We start from the raw sequence: 25816 nt of genomic DNA, 5'->3' as shown, positions 1-25816 counted from the left end.
CCGACTCCGGACTTTCTGCATGGTTGACTGCGTGGTTTTGCTGTCAAGCTTTCCGAGGGCAGCTGTTCCCTTCTTTTTTCTTCTATACATTTCTTGCAGTGGCTGGTCGGTTTTTATTTGATGACCTGAATATTTCCCATAAAGCTTGCCTTGCTCAGTTGTCTGGCAGAGAGCCTGCAATGCGTGTATTTTTTTTTTTTACCTCATTATGTAGTTCTGAAACGAGGTAGGAAACAAAAACATGTTGAAACTAGAAGCAATTTATATTAATGACATATAAACTAGGAAAATCTTCTATTTGCAGGTATGGTGTGCAAATGGAAACCTAATTTTAGTGTAGTGAAATAAGGAAAACTGAAAGCCATGAGGAAAAACATATGACTGTGACACTTTGATTAATGTACTTTATAAGATCATGAACAGCACAGTACCAGGGACCACGAGTCAGTTTGGATTGCACTAGGGAGGTTTATTCTCGTAATATGTACATTTTGAGACTCTGAAATCGATCATGGAAATTTTGAAGATCAACAATAAAAAAATCCTATACTCAGGCAATTCTTTCACATAATGTTTTTGTGTCAATGGATTGTATTATTGCAGAGGGACACAGGCGTAGGACTATTTATTCCACGCCAAGACCTCTTTCAAATTTTGAAAGGTTATACAATCAGGTTTTTTCCCCTCCCTTTTTTTGTTTCTTGTTGTTTTGATTGTTTTTTGTTTTGTTTGTTTTCCCAAACCCCGTTAGCTTTGCTGCTGAGCCTTTTTACCGGCGTGAAAGGTACCTGTTTAGGCATTTTTGTTCTCTCCTTAACAGTTTTTGTTTTGAGAAACAAAACCAAAAAAAAGTACATTGCATCTCAAGAATTGTTAGTTTCTTTACTAGCCTTCTGTGGGGGACTTCACTGGAGACATTTCAGAAGTCTTAAAAAATCATGTGAACTAGTTCTCTTTAATGTTATGGAGACATTCCAAGACTGTTAAGATAATTGTTTGTCCTTTGCAAAAACTGTGCTCATTATACTGTGTCAGATCATGGCAATCCAGATTTTCTAGTGTTCTGTTTTTAATTATTTATGCAATAGAGTTGCCAGGTAGGCTTATTAGTATTGTTAGCATTACTGTATATGGAAAGTTAGAAGTAGTTGGGCTAAGGTCTGTATCGAGGCCTAGTGAGCAGTGTGGGATGTTGATGTAACCTAGCAGTCTAGGGAACTAGTGGGGCATGCTGAGCTTGTGCATTCTTGCTTAAACAAAGCAAAGAGATTAGTGAAGAATACTGAACGCTGAATCTTGTTTTTCTCAAAGAAATCGTTATCTCGAATGTTTACCTGTTTGTTATCTATGGAAATTTCTTGTTGTGGATTCAGATAAGCATAGTCTCAAGTAACTACATGAAAGAGCACAACATAATCCTAATGTCTAAGAAAACTGGTAAACATCACGGGGACCTGATGAAGTAATCATTTGTGGAAAGTATATAAACTCTGTGAAATTTTCTGTTAGTGGGGGCTCTGACTTTGGACACTAGTCCTCAGGTCCCTAGGGCCCTCAATAAAGCACCGCATAAAACGACCTCGGTTGTTTTGTGTTTTCCTTCGGGAACGGGCAGCAGTATTGTTATCTTTCAGTTCTCTAGAATAAATTGTGTTCAGAGAGATGTTCTGATTTTATTTTTTAGTTACTCTGCTATGGTAAATTTGAACTTTGGAGGTACTAGCTGAGTACTCCTTAAATTCTTCAGGTTTTCAACATAATTTTCTCTGATGCTGTGGCTTGGTTCTGAAAATTAACAAAAGGTTGAATTAGTAATTTATGCATCGTTAAGAAGGCAGAGATGTTTTTCTTTAGATCTTTATCTTTTTTAATGCCTTGTTAATCTTTTTAAGTATTTGGTGGGCTTGGTGGTACATTGAAGTATCACTAAAGGCTTCCTATGTCTTGTACATCTAGGAAATTCCTGTTTGTTGTTTACCTTACCAAAAAAAAATCCCTTTGAGTGCTATTTTGTCCCTTGTTTATTTTCCCTCTTAATCAGTGTTATTCCTGTATCTCTCTATAGATTTAACTAGAACTAAATTTCTGAATTTGTATGTGTTTCTTTCTGACCCAACAGTTGTCAAACTTTTTAATGCAACTTGGGCTGATTTTTCTCTTGGCTGTCCTGGTGCCCTCTTTCCTTGGTTGCCTGCACAACTTTCAGGCTCTTTTGATTGTTTTTTTGTGGTGGGGTGGGGTTTTTTTTTGCTTTTTGGTTTTTTTTTGCAGCCTCCATGATGCTTTAATTTGTTAAACAGATTATGAATTCAGGTTGTCATAAGGAGAAATAGACATGGACATTTATTGGAAGATAGAGCAGAAGTAATTATGCCTTAGAACTTTGGAGATGTATGGAAGAAAAATGTGGCTTTGTAGATGTGTGATTCCCTTACTATTTCTCAGTGAAAGTTGTCAGGAAATTAAAAATCACCATTGAAGATAATCAAAGCAGAAAATTTAGGACTTTGCGATTCAATTTTTAAAAGTATTAATGTCTTCAAGTTTTACTCTGGTAATAGGGTTAGGTGATTTTGCTCAATGATTGGGTGCTATCTAGAAATACAGGGAAGTTAACTGCAACCTTTGGATTCAGAGAGATTGTTCTGTTACATATTTGACCTGAAATAGCAGACATGATTTAGTAACCAGTTAATAATTATCATAGACTTAATAACTGCTCTATTTGCTTGTTAATAGACTGAATACTTACCAGAAATCGCCATTGGCAACGAAGGACTCTTGGATGAATGTGAGAGTGTTTGGAAGCAGATGGAAGAGGTATGCAAATCACAAGTGATAGACTCGATTTTCTGTAAACTTTCTTCAGCACTTCTGTGCTCGTCTTGCCATCCTTGACAGCATCCTTACCTTGCCCCCTCCAGAGAAACCACAGCCACAAAACAAGAGGGAAAAAAAGGGAAGAGCTTTTGAAAGGCCAAAAGTAGAAGTGCTAGCAGAATGAAGAATGCCTTGCAGTGTCAAACTTCATTTACAGTGTGCTGATGTTATAATTTAGTGAAATAGAATGGGAGTATATGTTAAAACTACGGAAAAATGAAACAGTTTACTTGTGTTCTGGTAGTAGCAGCTCACTGAGACTTGAGGTCCTTCTTTCTTTACTCTCTTGCAAGATGGGATCAACTGATGTTCACAAGTACTTTTGATCAGAGAGAGAATGGGAGGAGACAGGCTTAGGAGGATGAGGGTGTTACCATGTGATCATGCAAACTAACAGTTACAAGAGATATCTTGGGGTATCTCCCTCAACTTATAGACTAATATGCTAATAGTAATATTTTAGATTGGAGAATTTTTGTGTCTCAAGAATTCTAGGAAAGATAAACTTTCTACAGGTTTGAGGGAATGCTGTGCATCCTGTAAGATTTTTCTGAGTCTGATGAAAACACAGTCTAAAATATATTTTGAGAGTCTTAATTGCTTCACTAGATTTTATCTGGTATTATATGCTATTTGCTTGTGTTCTGAGTTGTGGATTCGAAGTATTAAATGTATCAGAAACTAAAGTAAATACACTTTCAAACTTCAAAAAAAGTTAAAGCAAAAAAATGTATGTTAAAATGTGATTGCTCTGTTTGAAGAGCCAGAATAGTAGCAGCAAGTGATGACTTCTCAGTGGCTTCCCTATACTCTCCATGACTCTCCAGTTTCTCACGTTCTTCATCTGTTCAATGTCTTTCCCTGTGTCAACTTTTCTCTCATAATTTGCCTTTTTCCTCAAATCGTAGTTGAGGTATGTGTGGTAGGAGCTAAGCCACAAGTATTTTATTCCAATATTAAACAGTTACTGTTGGAATGTCTAAGCATTGCATTTCTTGCAAAAGTGAAGAGTAAGTAAACATTGTTTGTACTTTTTTTCTTTTCTGCTAAGTGTCAGACAAAGCTAATGCTTCTCAGAACAGAAATGCCGGTAAAATCGCATTCCCAGGTAAGACAGTATTTTGGGGTTTTGTTGTCCATAAAATAATTTGTTTTCTGTACAGATATGGAATGTTTCCAAAAGAAAAAAACACAATTATTTTCACTTACTCTCTAAATCAGACAGCTTAATATTTGTTAATTTTGAAACAGTATTTTGAAGTATGTTTCTAGCAAATACTGAAAAGTTGCATTTATATATAGCAGAAAAGTTGCATGTCGTTCTGCCACACAATTGATAAATTACTAGCATAGGCAGCAAAATGGAGAGGTATGTACTTTCAAGATGCATTTGCATTATTTCATAGAATGGTTTGAGCTGGAAGGGACTTCAAAGATCATCTCATTCCAAGTCCTGGGCCATGTGCAGCAACACCTTGCACTAGACCAGGTCTCTCCAAACCCCATCCAGCCTGGCCTTGAACACTTTCAGAGAGGGGACATCCACAGTCTCTGTGGACAACCTGTTCCAGTGCTTTACCACCCTCACAGGAGAGAATATCTTCCTTACATCTAAACTAAATATACCCTCTTTCAGTTTTAAAGCTGTTTTAAACTTTCACTTTTAAGCTCCTTTTCACTTTATGCTCCCTTGCATAAAGTCACTCTCCAGCTTTCCTATAGCCCTATTTTGGGTACTGGGAAGCTGCTGTAGGGTCTCTCTGGAGCCTTCTTTACTCCAGGGTGAACAACCCCAACTCTCTCAGCATGTCTTCACAGCAGAGGTGCTCCAGGCCTCATGGCCCTCCTCTGAACCTGCTCCAACAGTTCAATGTCTCAGTTGCTCCTCCTTTATCCACCAACACTGTAACCCCGTCTCAGAAGGTCACCAAATTTTCTCATCAGTGTATATGTAACTTATGAAACTCTGTGTGGACCTTTTTAGTTTTACTCTGCAACTTTGTATTTGCAAATTACAGTTGTTCACCATTGTGGATATCATTAGGAAATTTATGTGCCTGAATTTAAAACAGTGATGGTCACTGTGTAGTTGTTTGTGAATTCTAAATAGCAACCTTTAAAATAGAATTTATATATGAGAATACCAAATTTGGAAAGTGTAAATAGTTAAACATTGAAGTGGTTGGATCAAATATGTAGGTCTTACAAATCTTTATCTTACATGGCTTGAGTAAGATTTTGCTGACAAGATGGTTAATTCAATACATTTGACTAAATAATTAACAAAAATAACACTTTTGTTAGAGGTATCTGTTGAATACATTCAGGTGTTTAATTACTATGCAATTAGTAACATTAATATCTTGCTAGTTATAAACTCTGTTCTAAACTATTTTTGAATTGCAATAAATAACTGGAGATACATATTAAAATGCATAAAATACAATATTTGTCTCTTTTTAGGACTGGATAAAATCTTTTCAGTGGAAAAAAAATTTGCTTAAGTGAGTGTAGACTGTGTTTTACGCTTCTTTTTAGCTTTACAGAAGCGCATCATACCTTTGTAATTAATACTTTAACTGCCAAGGTATGCTTTTCATTAAAATAATAATTGCAACTTCATTAATCATTCTTTTGCTAAAATGAAGATTAAATTAAGATTATACTTCATGATAGAAAATAAGGAGGAGAGGAAAATGTTATATTCTGTCAGCAGCTTTCATGGGATCTTATTGCAGCCCTAACATAGGCATTTGTTTTGACCCTGGAAACTGCAGACCTGTTAGTCTGACCTCAGTACCTGGAAATCTATGTGGAAGACCACACAGACTGCTACTGGAAGGCATATAAAGAACAGTGCAGCCACCAGGCACAGTCAACACAGGTTCACAAAGGGAACGTCCTGTTTAAACATTTTTATGTCCTTCTGTGACAAGGTCACCTGCCTGGTGGGCCAAAGGAAGGCATGGCTGTAGTTTTTGTTGATTTCAGTAAGATTTTAGATACTGCCCCTAACAGCATCCTTCCGGACAAGCTGTCCAACCACGGGATGAGCAGGTTCACAGTACACTGGGCAAAGAACTGGCTGAAGGGCAGAGTCCAAAGGGCTGTAGCAGCTGGGGCTACAACTGGCAGGCGGCCAGTTCAGCGCCATGGCCAGCCCTGTTCAATGTATTCACCAGTGACTTGATGCAGGAGCTGAGCACACCCTTAGCAAGTTTGGCGTGATACCCAAGCAGGAGGTGTCGTTGGCTGAGGGACAGGAGGCCCTGCAGAGGGATGTGGGCAGAGGCCGCATCAGGCAGTGACTCACGGGGTGAAATTTAACCACCCCTGGGATGGAGAGACACCAGGCACAAGTATCAGCTGGGGGAGGAGTGGCTGGGGAGCAGCCCTGCAGGAAGGGGTCTGGGGGTGCTGGTCGGAGGCTGAGCTCAATAGCAGTCAGCAGTGCCCCAGCATCCAGGAGCGCAACGGCATCCTGGGGGCATCAGACACTGTGGAACCACCCAGTCAGGAGGGGATTATCCACTGCATTCAGCACTGGGGCGGCCTCACCTCGAGGCCTGTGTGCAGCTCTGGGCCCCACCATTTAGCAGGTGTGAGAAGGTGCTCTAATGCATCTGAGAAGATAACATAGCTGGTGAAAGGACCAGAAGGAATGTCCTGTGAGAGAGCAACTGAGCACTTTGGGCTTGTCTAGTTTGGAGAGAGGGAGGCTGAGGGGTGACCTCATTGCTCCCTGCAGCTTCCAGAGGAAAGGAAATGTAGAGGGAGGTGCTGATCTCTTTTCCCTGCGTCAAAGCTGTGTCAGGGGAGATTTAGACTGGACAGTAAGAAGCAGGTTTTCCTGGAGAGATGTTCAATGCCTCAAGTCTGTCAATGTTTGAGGCATTTGGTCAGTGCCCTAAGTAGCATGCCTTAATTTTTGGTCATCCCTAAATTGGTTGCGCAGTGAGACTGGGTGATCATTGTAGGTCCCTTCCAGCTGGAACTATTGTATTCTGTTTTCATTGTAGCTGGCAAGGAAGCTATGGTTTCTTTCTTTGCTGTTCACCTTGTCAGTAATTTTCATTCCTTAATCACCTCAAGACTGTAATCTTGCGTTGTACTCTGTGGTTTTATCCGTGGGGACTGATTCTGGTCTACAAAGTAATGGATTACATACTAAGCAGCATGTTCTTCTAGGAATGTATATAGGAGCTCCATTCCAAAAGGGACTATCTGATCTAAGAAATAAGAAATGTTTGTATGGTGATTATTTATTTTGTTTTGACTTTTAAAAAGCTGTTTTTTAAAAATGCACTTTACAAAGTTACTTCAAGCAGTGAAAACTGATCTTGTCAATTCTTGATATTTTTATTATATGAATTAGGGTAATGATTCTTACCCTATATTTCTCTTTTTAGTTAATGAAGCCAAATGCAATCTGCAATGCTTTTTATGGAATGCTTGACCATATCAACAGTACCTTTTGTGTTTAAGTGTATGATTAATTTCTTACCATATTACTTGCAATATGATATTCATAGGTAATTTAAAATGGATTCAAAGAAAAATTATTTATGTCATCCTCAGTTTAAGGAAGTAATAATGAATATATTCTTTCTCCAGAACATAGTAAGATATTAAAATAAGTACTTTTTTTTTTTAAGCTCAAGTTATTTACTTTGGGATTTTTTAATGAACTTTTCTGAACTGATGTTTTTCTTATTGGTCCTACATCTTCAGTTGTAACTCTAAAGCATTTTTTTTGGTTGAGTCCACAGATGTGGTTTTGATAAAAGATTTGATTACTGTTTTTTTTGGAAGCCAGTCTTTTGTTTAGTCATCATGCATACCAGGCACAGTCTATTTAACCTTAAATCACAGAATCTTAAAAAGACCTTGAAAGATCATTTAGTCCAACCCCACTGCCAGAGCAGGACCACCGAGAAAAGGTCACCCAGGAACTCATCCAGGTGGGTTTTGAATGTCCCCAGAGACGGAGACTCAGCCCATCTGGGCAGCCCATTCCAGTGCTCCATTCCACTCACAGTGAAGAAATTCTTCCTTATATTTCTTTGGAACCTCTTATGTTCCAGCTTATACCCACTGCCCCCTTGTCCTGTCATTCGACATAGTTGAGAACAGCCTGGCTCCATCCTCCTGACACCACTCTTTATGTATTTGTGAACATTAATGAGGTCACCCCTCAGTCTCCTCCAGGCTAATGAGCCCCAGCTCCCTCAGCCTTTCATCATAAGGCAGATGCTCCACTCCATCATCTTGGTGGCCCTGCACTGAATTGTCTCCAGCAGCTCCCTGTCCTTCTTGAACTGAGGGGCCTAGAACTGGACACAATATTCCAGATGCAGTCTCACGAGGGCAGAGGAGAGGGAGAGGAGAACATCTCTCATCCTACTGCCCACCCCTCTTCTAACACCCCCCAGGATGCCATTGGCCTTCTTGGCCATGAGGGCACATTCCTGGCTCATGCTCATCCTGCTGTCCACCAAGACCCCCAAGTCCCTTTGCCCTACACTAGTCTCTAAGAGTTCATTCCTCAACCTGTACAGGTACATGGGGTTATTCTTTCCCAGATGCAAGGCTCTACACTTGCCCTTGTTGAATTTCATTAGATTTCTCCCCACCCGATGCCACTCCCCCCAGTTCGGTATCATCAGCAAACTTGCTGACAGTGCCCTCTGTGCCCTCAGCAAGGTCATTAATGAATAGATTGAACAGTACCAGTCTCAGCACCGACCCCTGAGGGACTCGACTAGACGTAGGCCTCCAACTAGACCCTGCCCATTGTTTCCATTTAATCTATACGTCAACCATGCATCTAAGGAGAATTTGGGATGAGAAGTGTTGTCATTGCTTCTAGTTGCTCATCTGCATTTATGGGCATTGTCTGATATTACAGAGTAAATTAGAGTACAAATGCCAACTCTAACCACTTCTGATTTTCTGTGCAAGGGGCATTTTTAATCTTTGAAGGAATAAATGGTTTATTGTAATAGCTGACCTTTTGTTTTCTGGCGTATAAACTTAAGAATTTAATTTCTATCCCGTTCTATCTTGTTTTACTTGAATGCAACTCAACACACTCTTTTCTTGTTCTATAGCTTTCCTTGTTAATGATGCAAGGGAAAGCTTTAGCAGCGGAATGTAGTCAATGGCAAAAAAGAAGTCCTGAAGGTAAGTGACTCTTTCCATGTAAGGTATACTCATATAAACTTCTGCAAAGGCTCTAGGCATCTTAAACTGTGTATATATTTAATGTCTGGTGACTGTATTCTCATACTATAACTATTTAAAAATTAATTTAAATACTTCCCACAGTAGCCATATATCTTTCATTTCTCTGTTCCTTTTGTACCTTGGTTCCAAGTGAACTCAAAATTCAAAGTGAATTCTGCTATAACTTTTGATCTTATGATTCTGGATGCATGATTCATATCACTATTCTTCAATCAGTTAAATGAAAAAAAAATAACTGTTAGCAAATGTCCTAACAAAATAACAAAAGTTCATTAGGCTGTTACCTTAATGCTTCAGGTTTCTCCTTTCTCTGGTTGTTTCTTCATCTCTTATTTGTATTTCCTTATAGGGCTGAACTATTTGGGAAAATAATTTTGTCTTCATTTTGTCTTTTAAGAAGCTGATATTTTTTACCTTTGCAATATTGCTCATAAACTAACAATAATTTAGTCTGACATACTTTCAACCACGCGTCCTTTAATAATTGGGGATTTTTGTTAGTACTGCACTGTGTTGTATTATGATGTACTAGCTGAAACTTAAAAACTTTAGCAGTAAGCCCATTACACCATAATAAAATATCTATCTAGGATTATACAAGTGTCAGAGATTTTTGGTCAAGAAAAGGTGGTTAAAGACACTTCGGTTTATTTTAGTAACATGGACCTATTGATCCTAACAAGCACAACCACTGACACAAGTGGTAGCTTTTATAGTAGTTAGGCATTATCAGTCAGTAGGTGTATATTCCTCAGCTATTTGGAATTCTTTTACATAAGCACCAGTGATGACTGTTTTCACTCTGCTGCAAGGCTGATTGCGGCCAGACACTGAAAACAAAGCCATTCACAGTCTAACTGGGTGTCAAGTAATTTGATTTCCGTTTTTTGAGTTTTTTTCAGAGGTCTCCTTTGCAGACTCTCGAAACAGTTCATGCTACATTCTTATTAGTATTCTGGTAGCACTCACGTTATGTCTCAAGGAACCCTTAACACCTTTCAACCCAGTAAAACTAATTAATCTTTAAATGGATAATGTTAACTAATTTGAATATTTTTATGACAGAAAAGGCTTAGAGTTTTTAGTGTTTACAAAATGATAGGAGGGCATTTTGGATAGCAAAAGTGATTTCCAGTGTTTTATCATTTGGACAAATTGGAATCTATTTTCAGATGAACACAGAATGTACTTGCTGCATATGGTGATCAAACAATAAGAGCTAGGGAAAAATATTCTTTCTTAAAAAGAGATATCATTCTCCATTTGAGTAAATCCATACTTCACATGCTTTGTAAGAATAGTCAGCTTCAAATATTTCTGTAGAGGTACGTAGACCAAAAGTATGACACTGAATGAATCTGGGAAACACTGATTCTTGGCTGCTGCTTCTGAATAAGCTATCGGCTTAAAGCAAATTATTTGAAAGCACTTACCCATTTTATCTGGGTATAATACCAGGAAATGTTAGGTTTTTTTCTAAAATACATAATTATTTTAAACTTTAAACTATTTGCTTAGAAATATTCTTATGGATTGACCTATTTTGATTGGCTTGATGACTTGCTTTGCTCAACCATTCTTTCTTGTTCCCAGGTGATTAGATTTATTTAAGAAATTTTAGTTTTTTACTAGAGAAATAATCTTTGCATATTATAATGTAAATAATACCTTGCAGCCAAAACTTTGCCTTTTTGTCTTATCTTTCTGAGGGGAAAAAAAAGAAGTTGCTGCTATTAGTGCTTGTATGGAAATGAGGAGTCTGCTATATCTTCTCTGTCAATCTTGGTTTCTCTGTACCTCCTGTTTGAAGGAGAATTGTAAAACTGAAAATTTTGTCTGAATTTATCTGAATAGATACAGCAGAAATGCAAATTTCATACTGTTTACTAAGACAGCATGTATATCAGACTGTCTTGATATTTGGTTTCTGCTTTTAGTAATGTCCATTTCATTTCATACAAATGAAGGCCTGTGAGTATTTCAATTTTAAATCTTATTTTCAGAGGTTATAACTTGGCAGTTCTGTATTTCTTTGGGCACAGTATTGGCAAACAGACTTGAGTCCACAATGCAAACTGTATTTTTTGCAAAGCTTTTACTTTAGACTCTTTCTCAATTTCTGTTACTATTTATGTAACTCTAGAGCTGCTAAATCAGCTGAATTTAAACTTTTTCAGCAAGAACTTGGATCATAAAAATAGAATATAACTTTTACCTTTGCAAATAAGAAAATAGAAGTGTTGTGGTTTGGCCGAACTAGTACAGCAGCACCACAATAGTCTCTTGCTTGGTGTCCCCATTCACCCCCACCCTCGTTAGGATGGCAGAGGCCCCAGCAAAATGGGAGTAAAAAGATAAGCAAGGTTGCTGTGGATTGAGACAAGGGCAGGGAGGGCTCGCTGCCAATTATGGTTCCGGGCAAAACAGACTCCAGTACTCGACTTAGAGAGGAAAGTAGGAAAGTTTATTCTACAAGAAACAGAATGGAATAAAAGCAAAAAGGGAGTAGGGTGATGAGAAAATCCAGCACTTTAAGATCTCCCTCCCTCATCCATCCTTTCTTCCTGGGCCCAGCTCACTGCTCCCGATATCTCTACCTCCTCCCCTCAATGGCTCAGGCAGGCAGGGAATGGGGGATGTGGTCAGTCTCTCACAGATGGGCTCTGCCAATTCTCTCTGCTCAGATGAGGACAACTCCTGGCATTCTTCCCCTGCTCCAACATGGGGTTCCTCCCACAGGACACAGTCCTTAACGACTTTCTCTGGTGTGGGTTTTTCCCAGTATCTACAGCTTCTGTGAATATGGGGTCCCTCACACGGGACACAGCCTCCTCTGGGCATAGTCACTGCTCCTCTTGTTTTAGTGGAAGTTTCTGTATAAATACATGTGTAATAGCTGCTTTTACGTTCCTAGCATCTGATAGTATTTTGCTTCATACTTGTGCTATGTGTCACCAGGCAATCCTGTTTGACATTTGATTTTTGCATATGTAGTGCTTCTTAACTGAAAAAGCTTTAAGTGAAAGTAAGTAAAGCAACCTGTGTAGTTTACAGTAGAAGCTGCCATAAATATGTTATCTCAGTGTCTCACATCTGCAATGTTCCTTCACTAAATTAGAGTTAGTAATTTGTTTTGTAGGAAGATATGGCCTTCTATTCTGAATATTGAATGAGAAGCACATGCACAAGATTAGGGATCTAAAAGTGAAGAAACGTTAGAAACTTTGTGGTGGTTTAGCCTGATGTCCACCAAGTCATGAAATCACTCCCCTTCCCAGACTAGACAGGAGAGAAATATAACAAATGGCTTTTGAGTTGAGATAAGGACAGAGAGATCGCTCAGCAATTAGTGTCACGGGCAAAAGAGACCCAAGTTAGGGAGAAAAAGATTTGATCTATTAAAGGAACGATAAGAGCAGGGAGATGAGAAATAAAATCCATCTTAAAAACACCTCCCTCTACCCCTCCTGTTCCTGGGACTCCCTTTCCTTCCCCCCAGCAGCGCAGGGGATGGGGGTAAGGGGATTGCAGTCAGTTTGTTAACAGATGGACTTTGCTGCTGGTTTTTCTCAGGGGGAGGCCTCATCACACTTCCCACTGTTACAATGTGGGGTCTCTCCCATGGGAGACAGTCCCTCATTAACTTCTCTGCTTGCCCCCACAAGGGCAGTTCCTCACACCCTGTCCCAGCATGGGTTATCCACTGGAAGAACAGTCCTTCAAGGACAGACTACTCCTGCATGAGTCCCTCACAGGATCACAAGTCAGCAGCAAACCTGCTCTGGCATGGGCACCTCCCCCACAAACTCCCAGGTCCTGCCAGGAACTTGCTTCAGGATCAGCTTCCCCCAGAGTCACAGCCTCCTTCAGACATCCACCCGCTCCGGTGTGGGGTCCTCCATGGGCTGTGAGTGGATCTCTGTTTCCTAGTGGCCTCCATGGACTGCAGGAAGACAACCCACTTCACCATGGTTCTCACCATGTCTCACAGGGGAGTTTCTTCCAGGGCCTAAGCACCCTCCTCCCCCTCCTTCTCCACTGACCTTGGTGTCTGTGGAGAGGTTTTCACATTCTCACTTCCTGTTGCTGCTGCAGTTTTGCAACTGCACAACTTCTTCTCCTTTACAGTGTCATTATATCAGTCACTAACTGGCCAGGCTTGGGTCAGGTTCAGGGTCCAGCTTAGAACTGACCGGCCCTAACCTTGTCAGCTACAGGGGAAGCTTCTGGCAACTCTTTGTTTAAAGAAGCCACCCCTATAGCCCCTCAACTACCAAAAACCTTGCCCAGGAAAACCACTACAAGCCTATAGAAGAAATTCATAATTCCAGGTAGCAAAGGCTCACAATAATTGGGGAAGGGAGATTTTGAAGCATGGTGACAGTGCAGAATGTTACATGGTTTTATTCAACTGTACCAATGAATATGAACAGAAGCACATCAATTAATTTTATCTTGCATATGTAGGATATTCGTGTCACTAAAAAATCTTGCTGTAATAGCACAGCCCTCTACCTTCCACAGCGCTGTAACAGAAGCTAATTCAGGAGCACTCAAAACTTGTGGAGATAAAAACTATAAAATTTCATACCAAAAAAGGTACTTTTATAAATTTGTGAAATCAACCATATTGTGTTTAGGAGATATTTAATGCTTTTATGATAAGGTTAACGATTTTCCTTTTGGTTAAAAGAAAAATTGTAATTGAATTAACTTAGAGATTTGGAACCCAAGCTTGAACAAAAAATATCCCTGTCACGTTAGGATTTAAATCTATTAGAGCAGCTTTCATGTCTCTTGTTAATTGATTCAAGTACTTCACTTTTTCAAAAGTAATACATTTATGCAGATGCCGCGAGTTGACATGGAGCTGAGAATTTATTAGAATCTGTTGATGGCTATCAAATACAATTACCTTTTTATTCAGAAAATCCATGAGCCATAAATCACTACATTTTGCAGAAATGTTCTGAGAAAACATTACCACATCCTTGAATAGTACCATGCTTTGTCTTAAGTACTGCTATTTCTTAGGGCTGGAGTTAAGATATTGGTTTTGCTGGGCCTTTCATCTCACTCTATGTAGCTGTTCTTGTGAAACATAAAGATGGTGACGTGCTTTTTGAGTTATTTAAATCTGATAGGTTTTACAATCCTGATCAAGCATTTGGGAGGCTATTTAAGAAGGAATTGGAAGAATTTCAACACCTGCATTGGTGATGGTAACGTTGGTGGAATCCCTTCCCTTGAAAAAGTTAGGCTTACTTATCTTGAAGTGTGACAGTACTTTTTATTTCAATATTATGTATCTGAGCTAATTCAGGTATAAAACATAGCGCAGAAGCATTAACACCACGCTTTCTTTTCATTCTAATTTAATTTGCTGAAAAGTGACAGTAGGTTAGCCCAGCAGGACACCACAAAATGTGGTGAAACTACTGCCGACAGACAAGCTAATTTTAGAGGCTACAGAGGTTTCTCTCTAGTCAAGGTGCTTTTCAATATAAACAAGCTTATGTCACCCAATGCAAAAAAACAAATTAGTTTTATTTTTCAGTGGTTTCTACCGACTCAGAAGTACTGTTAGCATTAGGAAAAGAAGAGGTAAGTTTGTTTCTTTTGTTAAGAGATAGTAAAACTTCATTGCAAAAAAATTTTTTAAATATATACGATTCCTGCATTTTCCTGTTACTACTCCTGTAGTGACCTACTGCTGAGATACTGGGTATGCTTCTTCAGCCACTGTTTTTTTAATGTTTTTCTTCCCCTGTATTATACTATAAAATTTCCTATTTGTAATGGATGATCTCTTAAACAAAAATGTTTATATATTGTGTTTCATACTTGATATAAAACAATGTAACGTGTTACACAGAGGAGTCAGTATTCTTAGATCTAGAGTTCAGTGGCAATAATTTGCGGACATATTTTGGTGTATAAGCAGTTGCAAATCAAGAATGTCTGAGGAGTAGCTCTGCAATACATAGATTGGGCATTACTGTGCAACATGACTTGAGAATATTCCTGTGATTATGGCTTAAAAAAAAACCCAAAACCATCTTTTGGGTTTTCTTCTTCCAAGCAGCTTTACTCATTCTTAGTGTCATTCACAACAGAGAATGCAACTGCTTAAAGAGTCACTATTAACAAGTTGTTTGTTTCCACACTTTCATTTGACTGAATTGCTATGATATATTTGATTGGTAGTCTATTTGGCAGAGGATTTCAGGTTTTTTTCTTCTCAGATGTTGCACATATTGTTCAGATATTGCATATAACAATTTTTATTTCTTTGAGACAAGTATAGAAGTTCTCATAGTTTGTATGAAAAGAGAAAAAAAATCACAGGATAATAGTAAAAAAACCCATAAACTTAAAAAATCTACTTTGTAAAACGTAGTGCACTAATGAAAGACTCAGTCCACTGAGAGTCTATTCGCAGTCTTCAGCAGCACATCTTGTTTCTGGCTGCATTAGTTTTATTTCTCCCTCTTTCATCTACCAGATATGTCCATACCACTGAGGACTGTGTAATTCACGGTTGCAATTGGTCTTTCTTTGCACCATACTTGTTTTCTGAGTGCTGTATATTCTCAGTTGATGCAATTCGCAGTTCATTTTTGCAAGCAGCTGCAGTGATTTAGACAACATAGCCCTGGTGCTGTAGGTGTTTTCTCCTCAATGTTTCATCAGATGAGCAGTTGTTATGTGTTCCATGATCCATTTCAGGTAAAATCAGCTATGTTTTTATTACAGAGCTTCAGTAAGATATTAGTGAGTAACTTTGACAATAACATATTAATCAGTTTCAACTGAGTTTAAAAATACTGTGTCACTTTCTAGCCAAAGTTCTTAAGAAATTAAAGATAATGTTGGCCCTCTTTACCAGATTTACACATGTAACATTACATATAGAACAAATGCTATAGACAGGGCTATTTTCAAGCTGTAGGTTTATTTTTACTTTTTTATAGTTGCAGAAAGTAAAGAATGAACTTGAAATGATGCTGTCAACAGTTCAGTCAAAGACTAGAAAATTGGACGAAGATCTGAAAAGGTAGTACAATAATTTGGACTTAAGAAGGCTTTTTACCACAGTTTTTTTTTTGACTGCCCAGGAAGACTGTTTATGTCTTGTGCAATTTCCTACTTTTCATATTTCAGAGAACAGCAGTGGTATGATGAACAGAAGCAGATACTAGATGTTCTTAATGAAAAGGAGTCAAAAACCCAAGATGAACAACTTTCCAAAAAAAGGTAATTCTACGGTGTCAGGCTTTGATATTGAAGAGTTGAAGTATCAACAAGATCAAAAGAGCAAACAAACTCTTAAGACGTACTCCTTGTTTTCTTAAGTAGAACAAATACATCAGTAATTCATTTCTGAAACATAGAAAATACAGGTCCTGTCTGCTTATATAAACATCTCAAGATGTTGAACTTATAACAATAAAAAATTAGGAATTTTTTTACTTAAGAACTCTCGAAAACTATTTTACTGACTTTTGTATTCTATTGCTGTGTTTTTACTACTAGTCTGAATGCTAGAACATTCTGTGAACTGCAAAATAACATCTTGAAGATAAAGATGTATAAGGAAGAGCTCTTGAGTTCTCTGGGTGGATTCCTAGAAGAACATTTTCCCCATCCAGAGAAAGGTGGAAGTGGTAAGAAGGAGGTAAGATTTTCTTATCAACTATTAAATTTGAAATGTCTAATTTCTTTTTAATTAGATGCAGTATCATTTCAGAGTCAGTAGCATAGGAGCTGCAATTGTATTTTGAAATAAATATAGTTCTAACAGCTGATCCTTCAGGTTTAATTGATAATTTTCAGGTTGGCTGATACTATTTAAAGCTGTTCCCAGCTGGATATTTCTTTTAGTGCATGTATCTTTTACTTGGTGAGATGCATAGCAATGTATTTTATTTCTTTCTGAATTGCAAGCTGTGCCAAATTTGGAAATGGTGAAGGGTTCACTCCAAATTGTTCCATTTTCTTTTTTACTGGACCAGGCAATTGTATTCATATTTTCCTTGGCAAAGCAAATTTTAATTGTCTAGCAATGTTTTTGGAACAATAATAAGGGCAAGTGTTTATAATTACAGTGTCGTTTGGAATGTTAACCATCAGTTTCTGTTCAAGCAAGCTGGGCCAAAAATTATCTTAAAACTTTAGGGAAAATAGGCAATCAGGGAGTATTTTGCATAATAAATACAAAGTCTGCAGTAAAAATAAACCTTTTTACCACTACTATTTGAAAGAATAGCTACAAAAAGCGGGGGGGGATTTTTTTCTTTATTTCAGACACATTAAAGAATACAGAAATAGAAAGGATTTCTTTAATCTGGTTCCTGACTGTGTCAGACAACCGCATAATACAATTTCTTTTTTATCATTGAGCTCCTTTTTAAAAATTATTATTTTTGTTACTTACTGTTTCTATTGGTTGGACTTTGTTCTGGTACCTCAGTGCTCTGGTTAGAAACTGTCTCCCAACTTCCAGTCTAAATTTATTCATGTCTAACACAGATCTATGTATTCTTAGGCCAATATTGTCCTTAGAATAGCTCTTTTTCTTTCTCATGTTTTTTCCTTCTGATATATTTATAGACAGCAATCTTATACCCTCTCTTTCTTTGTTTTGCTAATTGAACTAACAAAGCCATTTTGTTCTTGTTCTGTAAGATAACTTTTTTTAGTTCTGTGGCTTATCCTAATAATACACTTTTTCTATATTTGCTTCCACTTGGATTCTCTGGGGGTTTTTTTTGGAACCTGGTGAAATCCAATATTATAAACAAATATACTAGCCCAGTCATCACAAAAGCAACTAATTATATGCCTGTCTTTTTCTTCCTATTATCCAATTGATGAAACCTAATCTTTTAATTTTAAAAGAAAAATCTTGGTTTTGCACAGAGCTACATATTTTGTACATAAAAATACCAAATGGAGCCTTCAGGGCTTGATAGCCATTATCTAAGTCTTACTTAACCTTCCTCAAACATCTTATTTTATTATATCGTAGTTATTATGCATATCAATGCTTTTCAGTTTCCCACTGTTTCTAAATATGATACAGTTTACCCAAGTTTCACTTCAGGGATTTAATTAAGGCATCTTTCAATCATATAGTTCCTGATTTCAGCCTCATATCTCCTTATTTCCTGGTTCTTAGTCATCTTAACATTTTTCTAGGACATGCCTATTCCAGATCACTGAAAGTGTTTGGGATTAATCTACCCCCTCCCCCCATGCTTACAGAAGCTCACCTTCTACAATTTATTGTTTACCTAAATATGAACGATTTTTTATAGATCTCCAAGCAAGGTCTTCTCTTGTCTTAATTTGATCTTTATTTATGTCTTTGCTGAACTCTTAAACACAATTTATCTTCTGACAAGGCTCCGTTTTTTTCCACTCATTGTGAATTCATAGATTCTTCTAGATCTTCTGACTCAGTTGTATCTCAATGGCTCAACAGTGGGTCCCCTATAGTCTGCACCTAAATGATTAACTCTGAAGACAGGAGAGGCAGACATTTTCACATATACTATTTTCTTTATTCTGTCAGAAATAGAAATTCTTTGGCATTAGCAATGAGATTTGCTGATATATTTATTTGGGGAAGTGTATTATTTATATCCTTTATTAGCTTCGTTCAACATTCTGTAAACACCAAGCTCTTAATTATACCAGTAATTTTGCTTTACTTCGTGGTATCTTCTTGTGTTCTTAGTTCTGTGTGAAGGCAAATGTGTGGGGCATGGCTCCAGAGTAGTGTGAACTTATTAAAGCCTGTGCTGTTCTGGTTCCACTCCCCTTTCACCAGTTACCTGCATCTGGGATTGGGAGCAGGAGGGAACACTGAATCATGGCAGCCCAGGTTAGCATCTGTTGCCATGGCCCAACATCTTTAATGTAGGTAGTGATTAAGATAAGAATTATCTTTCGTTTTAAATCTCATATGAAAAAGACACATTTTCTTTCAAGATGAAAAATATGACAAGTCTTATGTTGAAGAATATCCTTTATGCTAGTTTGTCTCATGGAATGGAGAAAGTGCCTTTCAGGTTAAGTAAATACATGCTGAGCATCCTACTTAAAAGTGGCTATAAGTATTAATTAATCAGAGGTACTTACATATTTCTAGTGTGACCAATGTAGTAAGTAGTACAATGTTTCAAAATAATATATACAGTGTATATTACAAACAAGCAAAGAGATTGTAAACCTTTTTACACTAATATCCTTAGGTTTCTATTCTTTGTTTATCAGTTTTAGTAATTACTGAAGTCATAACCCAATTTCAACTTTGAAACGTGAATGTAGAACCACTATCTAAGTTATGAAGTAGTGTTTTTTGCCACAGAAATACTTTGTAGCCTTGGCTGTTCATAGAATCACAAAATCATTTTGGTTGGAAAAGACCTTTAACATCATGAAATCCAACCACTAACCTCGCAGTGCCAAGCCCATCACTAGACCACGTCCCTCAACACCTCATAGATACACTATGATATTTTGTAATGAATTTTTACAATGTTACATTTGAAGTGTATGATGGTGAACACTTAGACTTAAATACTGCCAGGTATTTCTGTCATGACAGTCTACCTTCATCTGTGGCTTTCTATGCAATCAAATAATTGTGTGATTATTTTTCTTTATGAAACAACATTTTTCCTGACTACTTAGGCTTAATTTGGCTGGGGGTGATGGTTGTCTTTGCAGGACTCTTCAGAAGACCCAGCTGTAAAACTGATAACACTGCATGAAATTCTAGAGGTAAGATGGTTTTGTCATGTTGATATTTGGAGATTTTCCAATATTCCTATGATCATAATATATTATTTTTAAGATAAATAACAGTAGATGACTTACAGTTGAGATTGAAATGGCTTGGCTGCAGCGAGCATGAGATGGTGGAGTTAAAGATCCTGTGTGGATGAAGCAGGGCACCAAGCAGGGTTGCAACTCTGGACTTCAGGCGATCCGAGTTTGGCCTCTTCAAAGACCTATTTGGAGGGATCTCATAGGATAGGATTCTAGACGGTAGAACTGCCCAAGAGGTCAGCCTTCAAGCCACGCTTCCTCCAAGCCCAGGATCAGTGTATCCCCACATGTAGGAAAGTGGGAAAAGGATGCAAGAGGCCTCCATGGTTGAACAAAGAGCTGCTAGGACAACCCAGGGAGAAGGCAGAAATCTATGAGAGGTGGAAAAAGGGACTTGGTGTCTTGAGAATAGTTTAGGAATATTACCAGAGCATGCAGGGGTGTAACCAGGAAGACTAAAGCCCTTCTAGAATTAAGCCTGGCCAGGAAAGTAAAGGAAAATAAGAAAGGGTTTTTCAGGTACATCAGCAGCAAAAGGAAGATTAGGGGGAATGTGGGCACACTGCTGAACACAAGAGGATGCCCTGGTGACCGAGGATGCACGGAAGGTTGAAGTACTGAATGCCTTCTTTGCTTCAGTCTTTACAGCCAAGGCTGGCCCTTGGGAAGCCCAGTCCATCAAGGATAGTAGAACAGTCTGGAGAACAAAGGACTTGCCCTGGGTGGATGAGGAACCGGTTAAACACTTATAGGCCAAGCTTAACACTCATAAGTCAATGGGTCCTGATGGGATGCATCCTAGAGTGCTGAGGGATCTGACTGATGTGGTTGCTAAGCCTCTCTCCATCATTTTGGAACAATCATGGAGGACAGGTGAGGTGCCTGAGGACTGGAGAAAGGCCAATGTGACGCCAGTCTTCAAAAAGGGCAGGAAGGACGACCCAGGTCTGATCTCATTAATATTTACCAATATATCAATGGTGGGTGTCAGGAGGTTGGGGCATCCCTTTTTCCCTGTTGTATGTAGTGACAGGGCAAGGGGAAATGGAAAGAAGCTGGAAGACAGAAAGTTCCATTTAAACATAAGGAAAAACTACTTTACTGTGAGGGTGATGAAGCCCTGGCACAGGCTGCCCAGGGAGAGTATGGAGTCTCCTCTGTAGGTGTTTGAAACCTGCCTGGACGTATTCATATGTGACCTGATCTAGGTAGACCTGTGACATAGTCATGTGTGACCTGATTTAGGTGGACCTGCTTTAGCAGGAGGGTTTTACTGGATGATCTGTAAAGGTCCCTTCTAACCCCTACCATTCTGATTCTGTGAAATCTGACATGACGTTCTTAAAGTTTCTACTTTTCAATTAACTTTTTTTATTACTACCAATTAAACCCCCTTTTTTTTACAGGAAATGTTGCAGTAATTTAGCTAACTAAATCTTCAGTTTAAAATGGAGAATGAACTATTAATTTTATAGTCATTATTTTAAAGTGTTATGAGTGTTAGTGGCTTATATTAGGGGAGACAAATGCTATGTTTAACAAAAAAAAATACTCCATTTCATGCTGTATTTTGCACTGTTTTGATAAAGTATTTCTGAACTATAATACAGTAAACAGTTATAGAAGTTAATCGGTACTCCCAGTTAATCGGTACTCCCATGTATTAACTGGATTGTTCTTTCATATGAAGAAATCAATGAATCTAAGTAATTAATTTCTACTTGATTTTGTAAGCATGTCAGCATTGCCTAGTGTGTAGTTTTAATCACAGTGCAATTTATGTATTTGATTTGTAATGCATAATTTTGAAGGAATATGAACAACATCAGTGAAAACATTTTTGCTTCTTGTCTTAAATGTAGCAATTGAAGTGAAATGTCCTATTGCTTCTCCATCCTTACTCTTCAGGCAGTTGTAAGCATCTATGTGTAAGACCTCCCTGAGGGAAAAAGTGTAGTCCTGAGGGAAAACTTGATGAATAACAGATTTCTAGTATTAAGATGCTGTGATCTGGTCACTATGACATTTTGTACTTTAGTTTGAAGCCCAGATTTTGGGCTTACATCATCAAAATTGTTTTACATACTTCAAGTGTCTCAGCATGCCTCTTAGTGCCAAATTAGGCAGAGCTTGAAAACAGATCAGGATTTAAATTAGCCATATTCCCTGTGGAATAAAAATTCTAAAGCTCTTGTAATGCTTTAAAGTTGCCCTTCCTTTTTTTTTTTCCTGATATTGTTAATATCCTCGTTGTGAAATGTCTGATTTCCATTTGTAAGAGCATACTACTTCCAAAATTTCAGACTTATTTTAAATTTTAACTATCTTGGCATAAACTATCAACATCCCTTTCCTTTGTTTTATGGGAGGCTTTTGTCGAACAGCTTGGTGCTAGCTTCAAGTGCCTGTTAAATTTCAAAAGTGTTATCTTAGATGTAGATTATAGTTTCTTAAAGGGACAAACACAAAGTCATGTTTGAATTTGTAATTATAATACAGGTTTAGGACTTGCTGTTGTACAAGTGTAATTCACTGACAGAATTAAAATGAATGCCTGTGTTCCTAGCCATGTCTTCTCAGCCTGCATATGTTAATTATTATAAGTGTATGTTTTTATTAAATCCCCTTTGACAAGCTGGGTTGTATACATTTCTATTATTTAGGTATATCAATACCCACTTAATTCAAATAGCATGAACTAGTAAGCAAGCAGTAAACTCTTCTCTCATGAAAACATCAGAATTTTTATTATATTGCTTTTTTTTTTTATTCTTCCAGTAATGAGCTGTAAGTTTTTGCAACTGTAGTAATGCGTTTCCTTTTAAACAGTTTGAGGATTATTCCTTCCTGGTTGAGAATTCAGTGAACTAGTCTAAGATTTGAAAGACTGTTTACAATATAAATGTATATAAAGTTGCAGCCATAAAGGCTATTATGAAATATCAGATGTAGAAAAGACTAAGTACAAATAATGCATTTTGACTAAATACTCATAATTGGGGCAAATAAGTACAAGAGATGTAAACTGGAACGACTTTTCAGAATGTTCTGAAAAATAATTTATTATTTTTATATTTTCTTAAGTAGCAGTGGGCAAAAGAAGAATAAAGTCTGGTAGTGAGGATTTATCTTGGTTTAGGCCCATCCAGGAACAAAGAACCACAATCAGCCATAAGTACTGAGGGCCTTTGGAACACCCTAAGTACAGGGAGGGCTCACTCACCACTTATGGTCCCAGGCAAAACAGACAGGACCACTCAAGTGGGAGAGGAAAAAGAAATTAATTTAATCCATCACCAAACAAAACCATAAAACCCCAAAACATAACAAACAGAAAACGATAGAAAGTGGTAGAATGATGAAGAGCACAACCAGCCCTTTAAGATCACCTTCTCTGGTGATATTTCACAGTTTTTGCACTCTGGCCAGTTCATGATCACTTCCAGAATTCCAGGGCAACTGCAGTTTCCCATGTGACCTCATTGTGTGATCAGTGCAACTCACTTACTCCTCGTAACATCAGTTGCATAATGTGTGGAGGAGACCCTCCCTTTGAACATCCAGCCCAGCAACTGGCAGTCAGGGTGCTAAAAGCAGTTGTGCTTCTATGCCAGTCTTTTCTGAGGCAACTTGAACTCCTTCATACGTTGCCAGTATCTACTTGAGTGGAGTGTATCGAGCCTCAACCTTCTGTATCCCCCAACTCCAAAACCAGAGGGGTCAGCCTTGAGTCTCACCAAGGTGCTTTCCACTTCAAACTCCAAGTACGGCCATTCTTCCCAGCCGCAGTGTTGAGCACATCTTTAACATCTGGTCCTCTCCAGACTAGCCCAAGCACCATTCCATGAACAATCTCCCATTTAATTTGTTCAAAACCTTGTTGCTGTTGAGGGCCCCATTCAAAATCATTTTTCTTCCTTGTCACATGGTAGAGAGGGGTCTCCAGTCCAGCACTTCTCTTTCTTTTCTCCTCTTGAGTGTAGGGTCCATATGGCCACTTCTGTCTTGTACCACTGCTCCACCTCATCTTTTGCTGCAGATTTCCCTTCTTAAATAGTGATGGCAGAGGCACAAGATTGGCCCAGCTGGGCTGGAGGTGGGTCCACCTCAGAGCCAAGGGATGTTTCAAGAACTGCTTACTAGGACCAGCACTGCAGCCCCCTTCCCGTTACCAAACAAAAAGTGGTTCTACACAAACCCGTGACGGAATTGTAAGTTTTTCTTTTGCAGAGAAGAAGCAGGCAGAATATTTTGTTCCTACTGAGATTGGGAAAACTAACATTTAGAAGCTCGGAGTTGAAAGGTGAAATATCAGGGATGAATAGAGAGAGCATCGTGGGATGGGTAAGATGATTTCATCTGTAGTGAGTGCAATATAAGCAATATTGTGAGGGCATAAACATGGTCTCCAAGAACAGAAAGCCAAACCGAGTTTTGACTACATTAACCATTTCTACATTTAGATAAGGAACAATGGAGGAGTAAGGAAGTGTCAAGAGGGAGTGAATTGTAAGGTACATGCCATGTCCAAGCGGGAAGTGATATTAAGAATTTGGATAATCCGTTTATGACTTGCAACTGTAGCGAAGTTCAAGTAGGACTGTGATGTTTAACTCGTTGCAGATGTATACATTTATTTCAACACTACCTACAGAAGGACACAAAATACTGGAAAAAGAAGTCTTCCTGATCTAAGTAAGATTTGTTTGGCGTTTTTTTAGCATATTGGTGAGATGAAATTTTGAAAAGTTTTAACACATTCCTCTGTGGTAAATTCTGAAAGAGTGAGGGAGAAATACTATTTGTTGACAGTGAATCATTATGGTTTTGAGGCGAGTCCCCAAAATCTAGCTTTCCCTCTTATTTAGTGCTTTTAATCTTAAATTAACGGATACTGATATAAAATTTAATTATATGGGATTTATTACCCTCATGTTCAGATTATTTTTACCTTTATAGATATACTGTCTAAAACCCACCAAGAAGCCTCAGCAGATGGTGAAAAACAGTGTGGATAAAAAGGAAATTCTGGTTCTAATCTTCCATTACATCTTTTTTTTTTTTATTATTTAAGTTAATTGGAAGCTCTTTATTTTACTTCTACCTTGAACAGATTCTGCATTTCTCCTTGGAGTCTTAAATTGCCTACATAAATATCTCATTACAAGAATTTGTATAAATTTGAATAAAGGAGATAAAAATCAAGCTGTTTATTCTTTTCCTAAATCTTACTCTTTTGGTCTTGCAGATTCTTATAAATGAAGCAGTGACCACACCACATGAACCCTATGTAACAATCAATGATTCATTTTGGCCACCTTATATCGAGCTGCTGCTGCGAAGTGGAATTGCCCTGAGACATCCAGAAGATCCAAACAGAATGCGCCTAGAAGCTTTTCATATGTAGTGTGACCTGCATGGTAAAGCACCAGTAACCATCTTGTGAGACAAGATGGTTTATGTTATATGAGGTTTTTTTTAATATCATCAATCTCTTCTCATTGGTTGATTTTATATTTTGTCTTGGTTAGTAAAATGTGTGTTTTTTGTGAAATATGAAAAAAGACAAAAAGCTATACTTTTAACTTCTCGGTTACATTTAGCTCCTGGTTGTATGGCAACTGATGCTTATATTTGCATTGTGGTGGGCTTCTCAGCCACTTTAATTTAAAGATACAAATGCAGGTAATAGACAAAGTGAAGATGTTTAGCAGTCCTTTTTATTTTAAAAAGTATACTTTATACATGGATTTTCTTCTATGTTAATTTCTTAGATTGTTTTAACTTGCCTAAATTTCCTTTTTGCCTCTGCACTGCAGAGGCATCACAGAGGCAAAACTTTCAACAACTC

The 25816-nt window shown here is 38.0% G+C and overlaps 1 protein-coding gene across 1 annotated transcript in view; it reads left to right on the top strand.

The window, feature by feature from the left end:
- The window catches only part of CENPK (centromere protein K), a 26404-nt gene extending 588 nt beyond the window's left edge, over positions 1–25816 (top strand). Inside the window, exons 2-10 of the mRNA XM_062018825.1 lie at positions 2740–2820; positions 3932–3988; positions 8991–9063; positions 14684–14730; positions 16101–16183; positions 16291–16383; positions 16663–16804; positions 19864–19917; positions 25214–25816. Coding sequence (XP_061874809.1) covers positions 2740–2820; positions 3932–3988; positions 8991–9063; positions 14684–14730; positions 16101–16183; positions 16291–16383; positions 16663–16804; positions 19864–19917; positions 25214–25372 — 789 coding nt within the window. The 3' untranslated portion in view covers positions 25373–25816. The remainder of the gene's footprint in view (positions 1–2739; positions 2821–3931; positions 3989–8990; positions 9064–14683; positions 14731–16100; positions 16184–16290; positions 16384–16662; positions 16805–19863; positions 19918–25213) is intronic.

Source organism: Colius striatus, chromosome Z (genome assembly GCF_028858725.1).
Source record: "Colius striatus isolate bColStr4 chromosome Z, bColStr4.1.hap1, whole genome shotgun sequence".
Classification (NCBI taxonomy): Eukaryota; Metazoa; Chordata; class Aves; order Coliiformes; family Coliidae; genus Colius; species Colius striatus.
The sequence above is the reverse complement of the archived record's forward strand: the minus strand, read 5'-3'. Positions and strand labels throughout refer to the sequence as shown.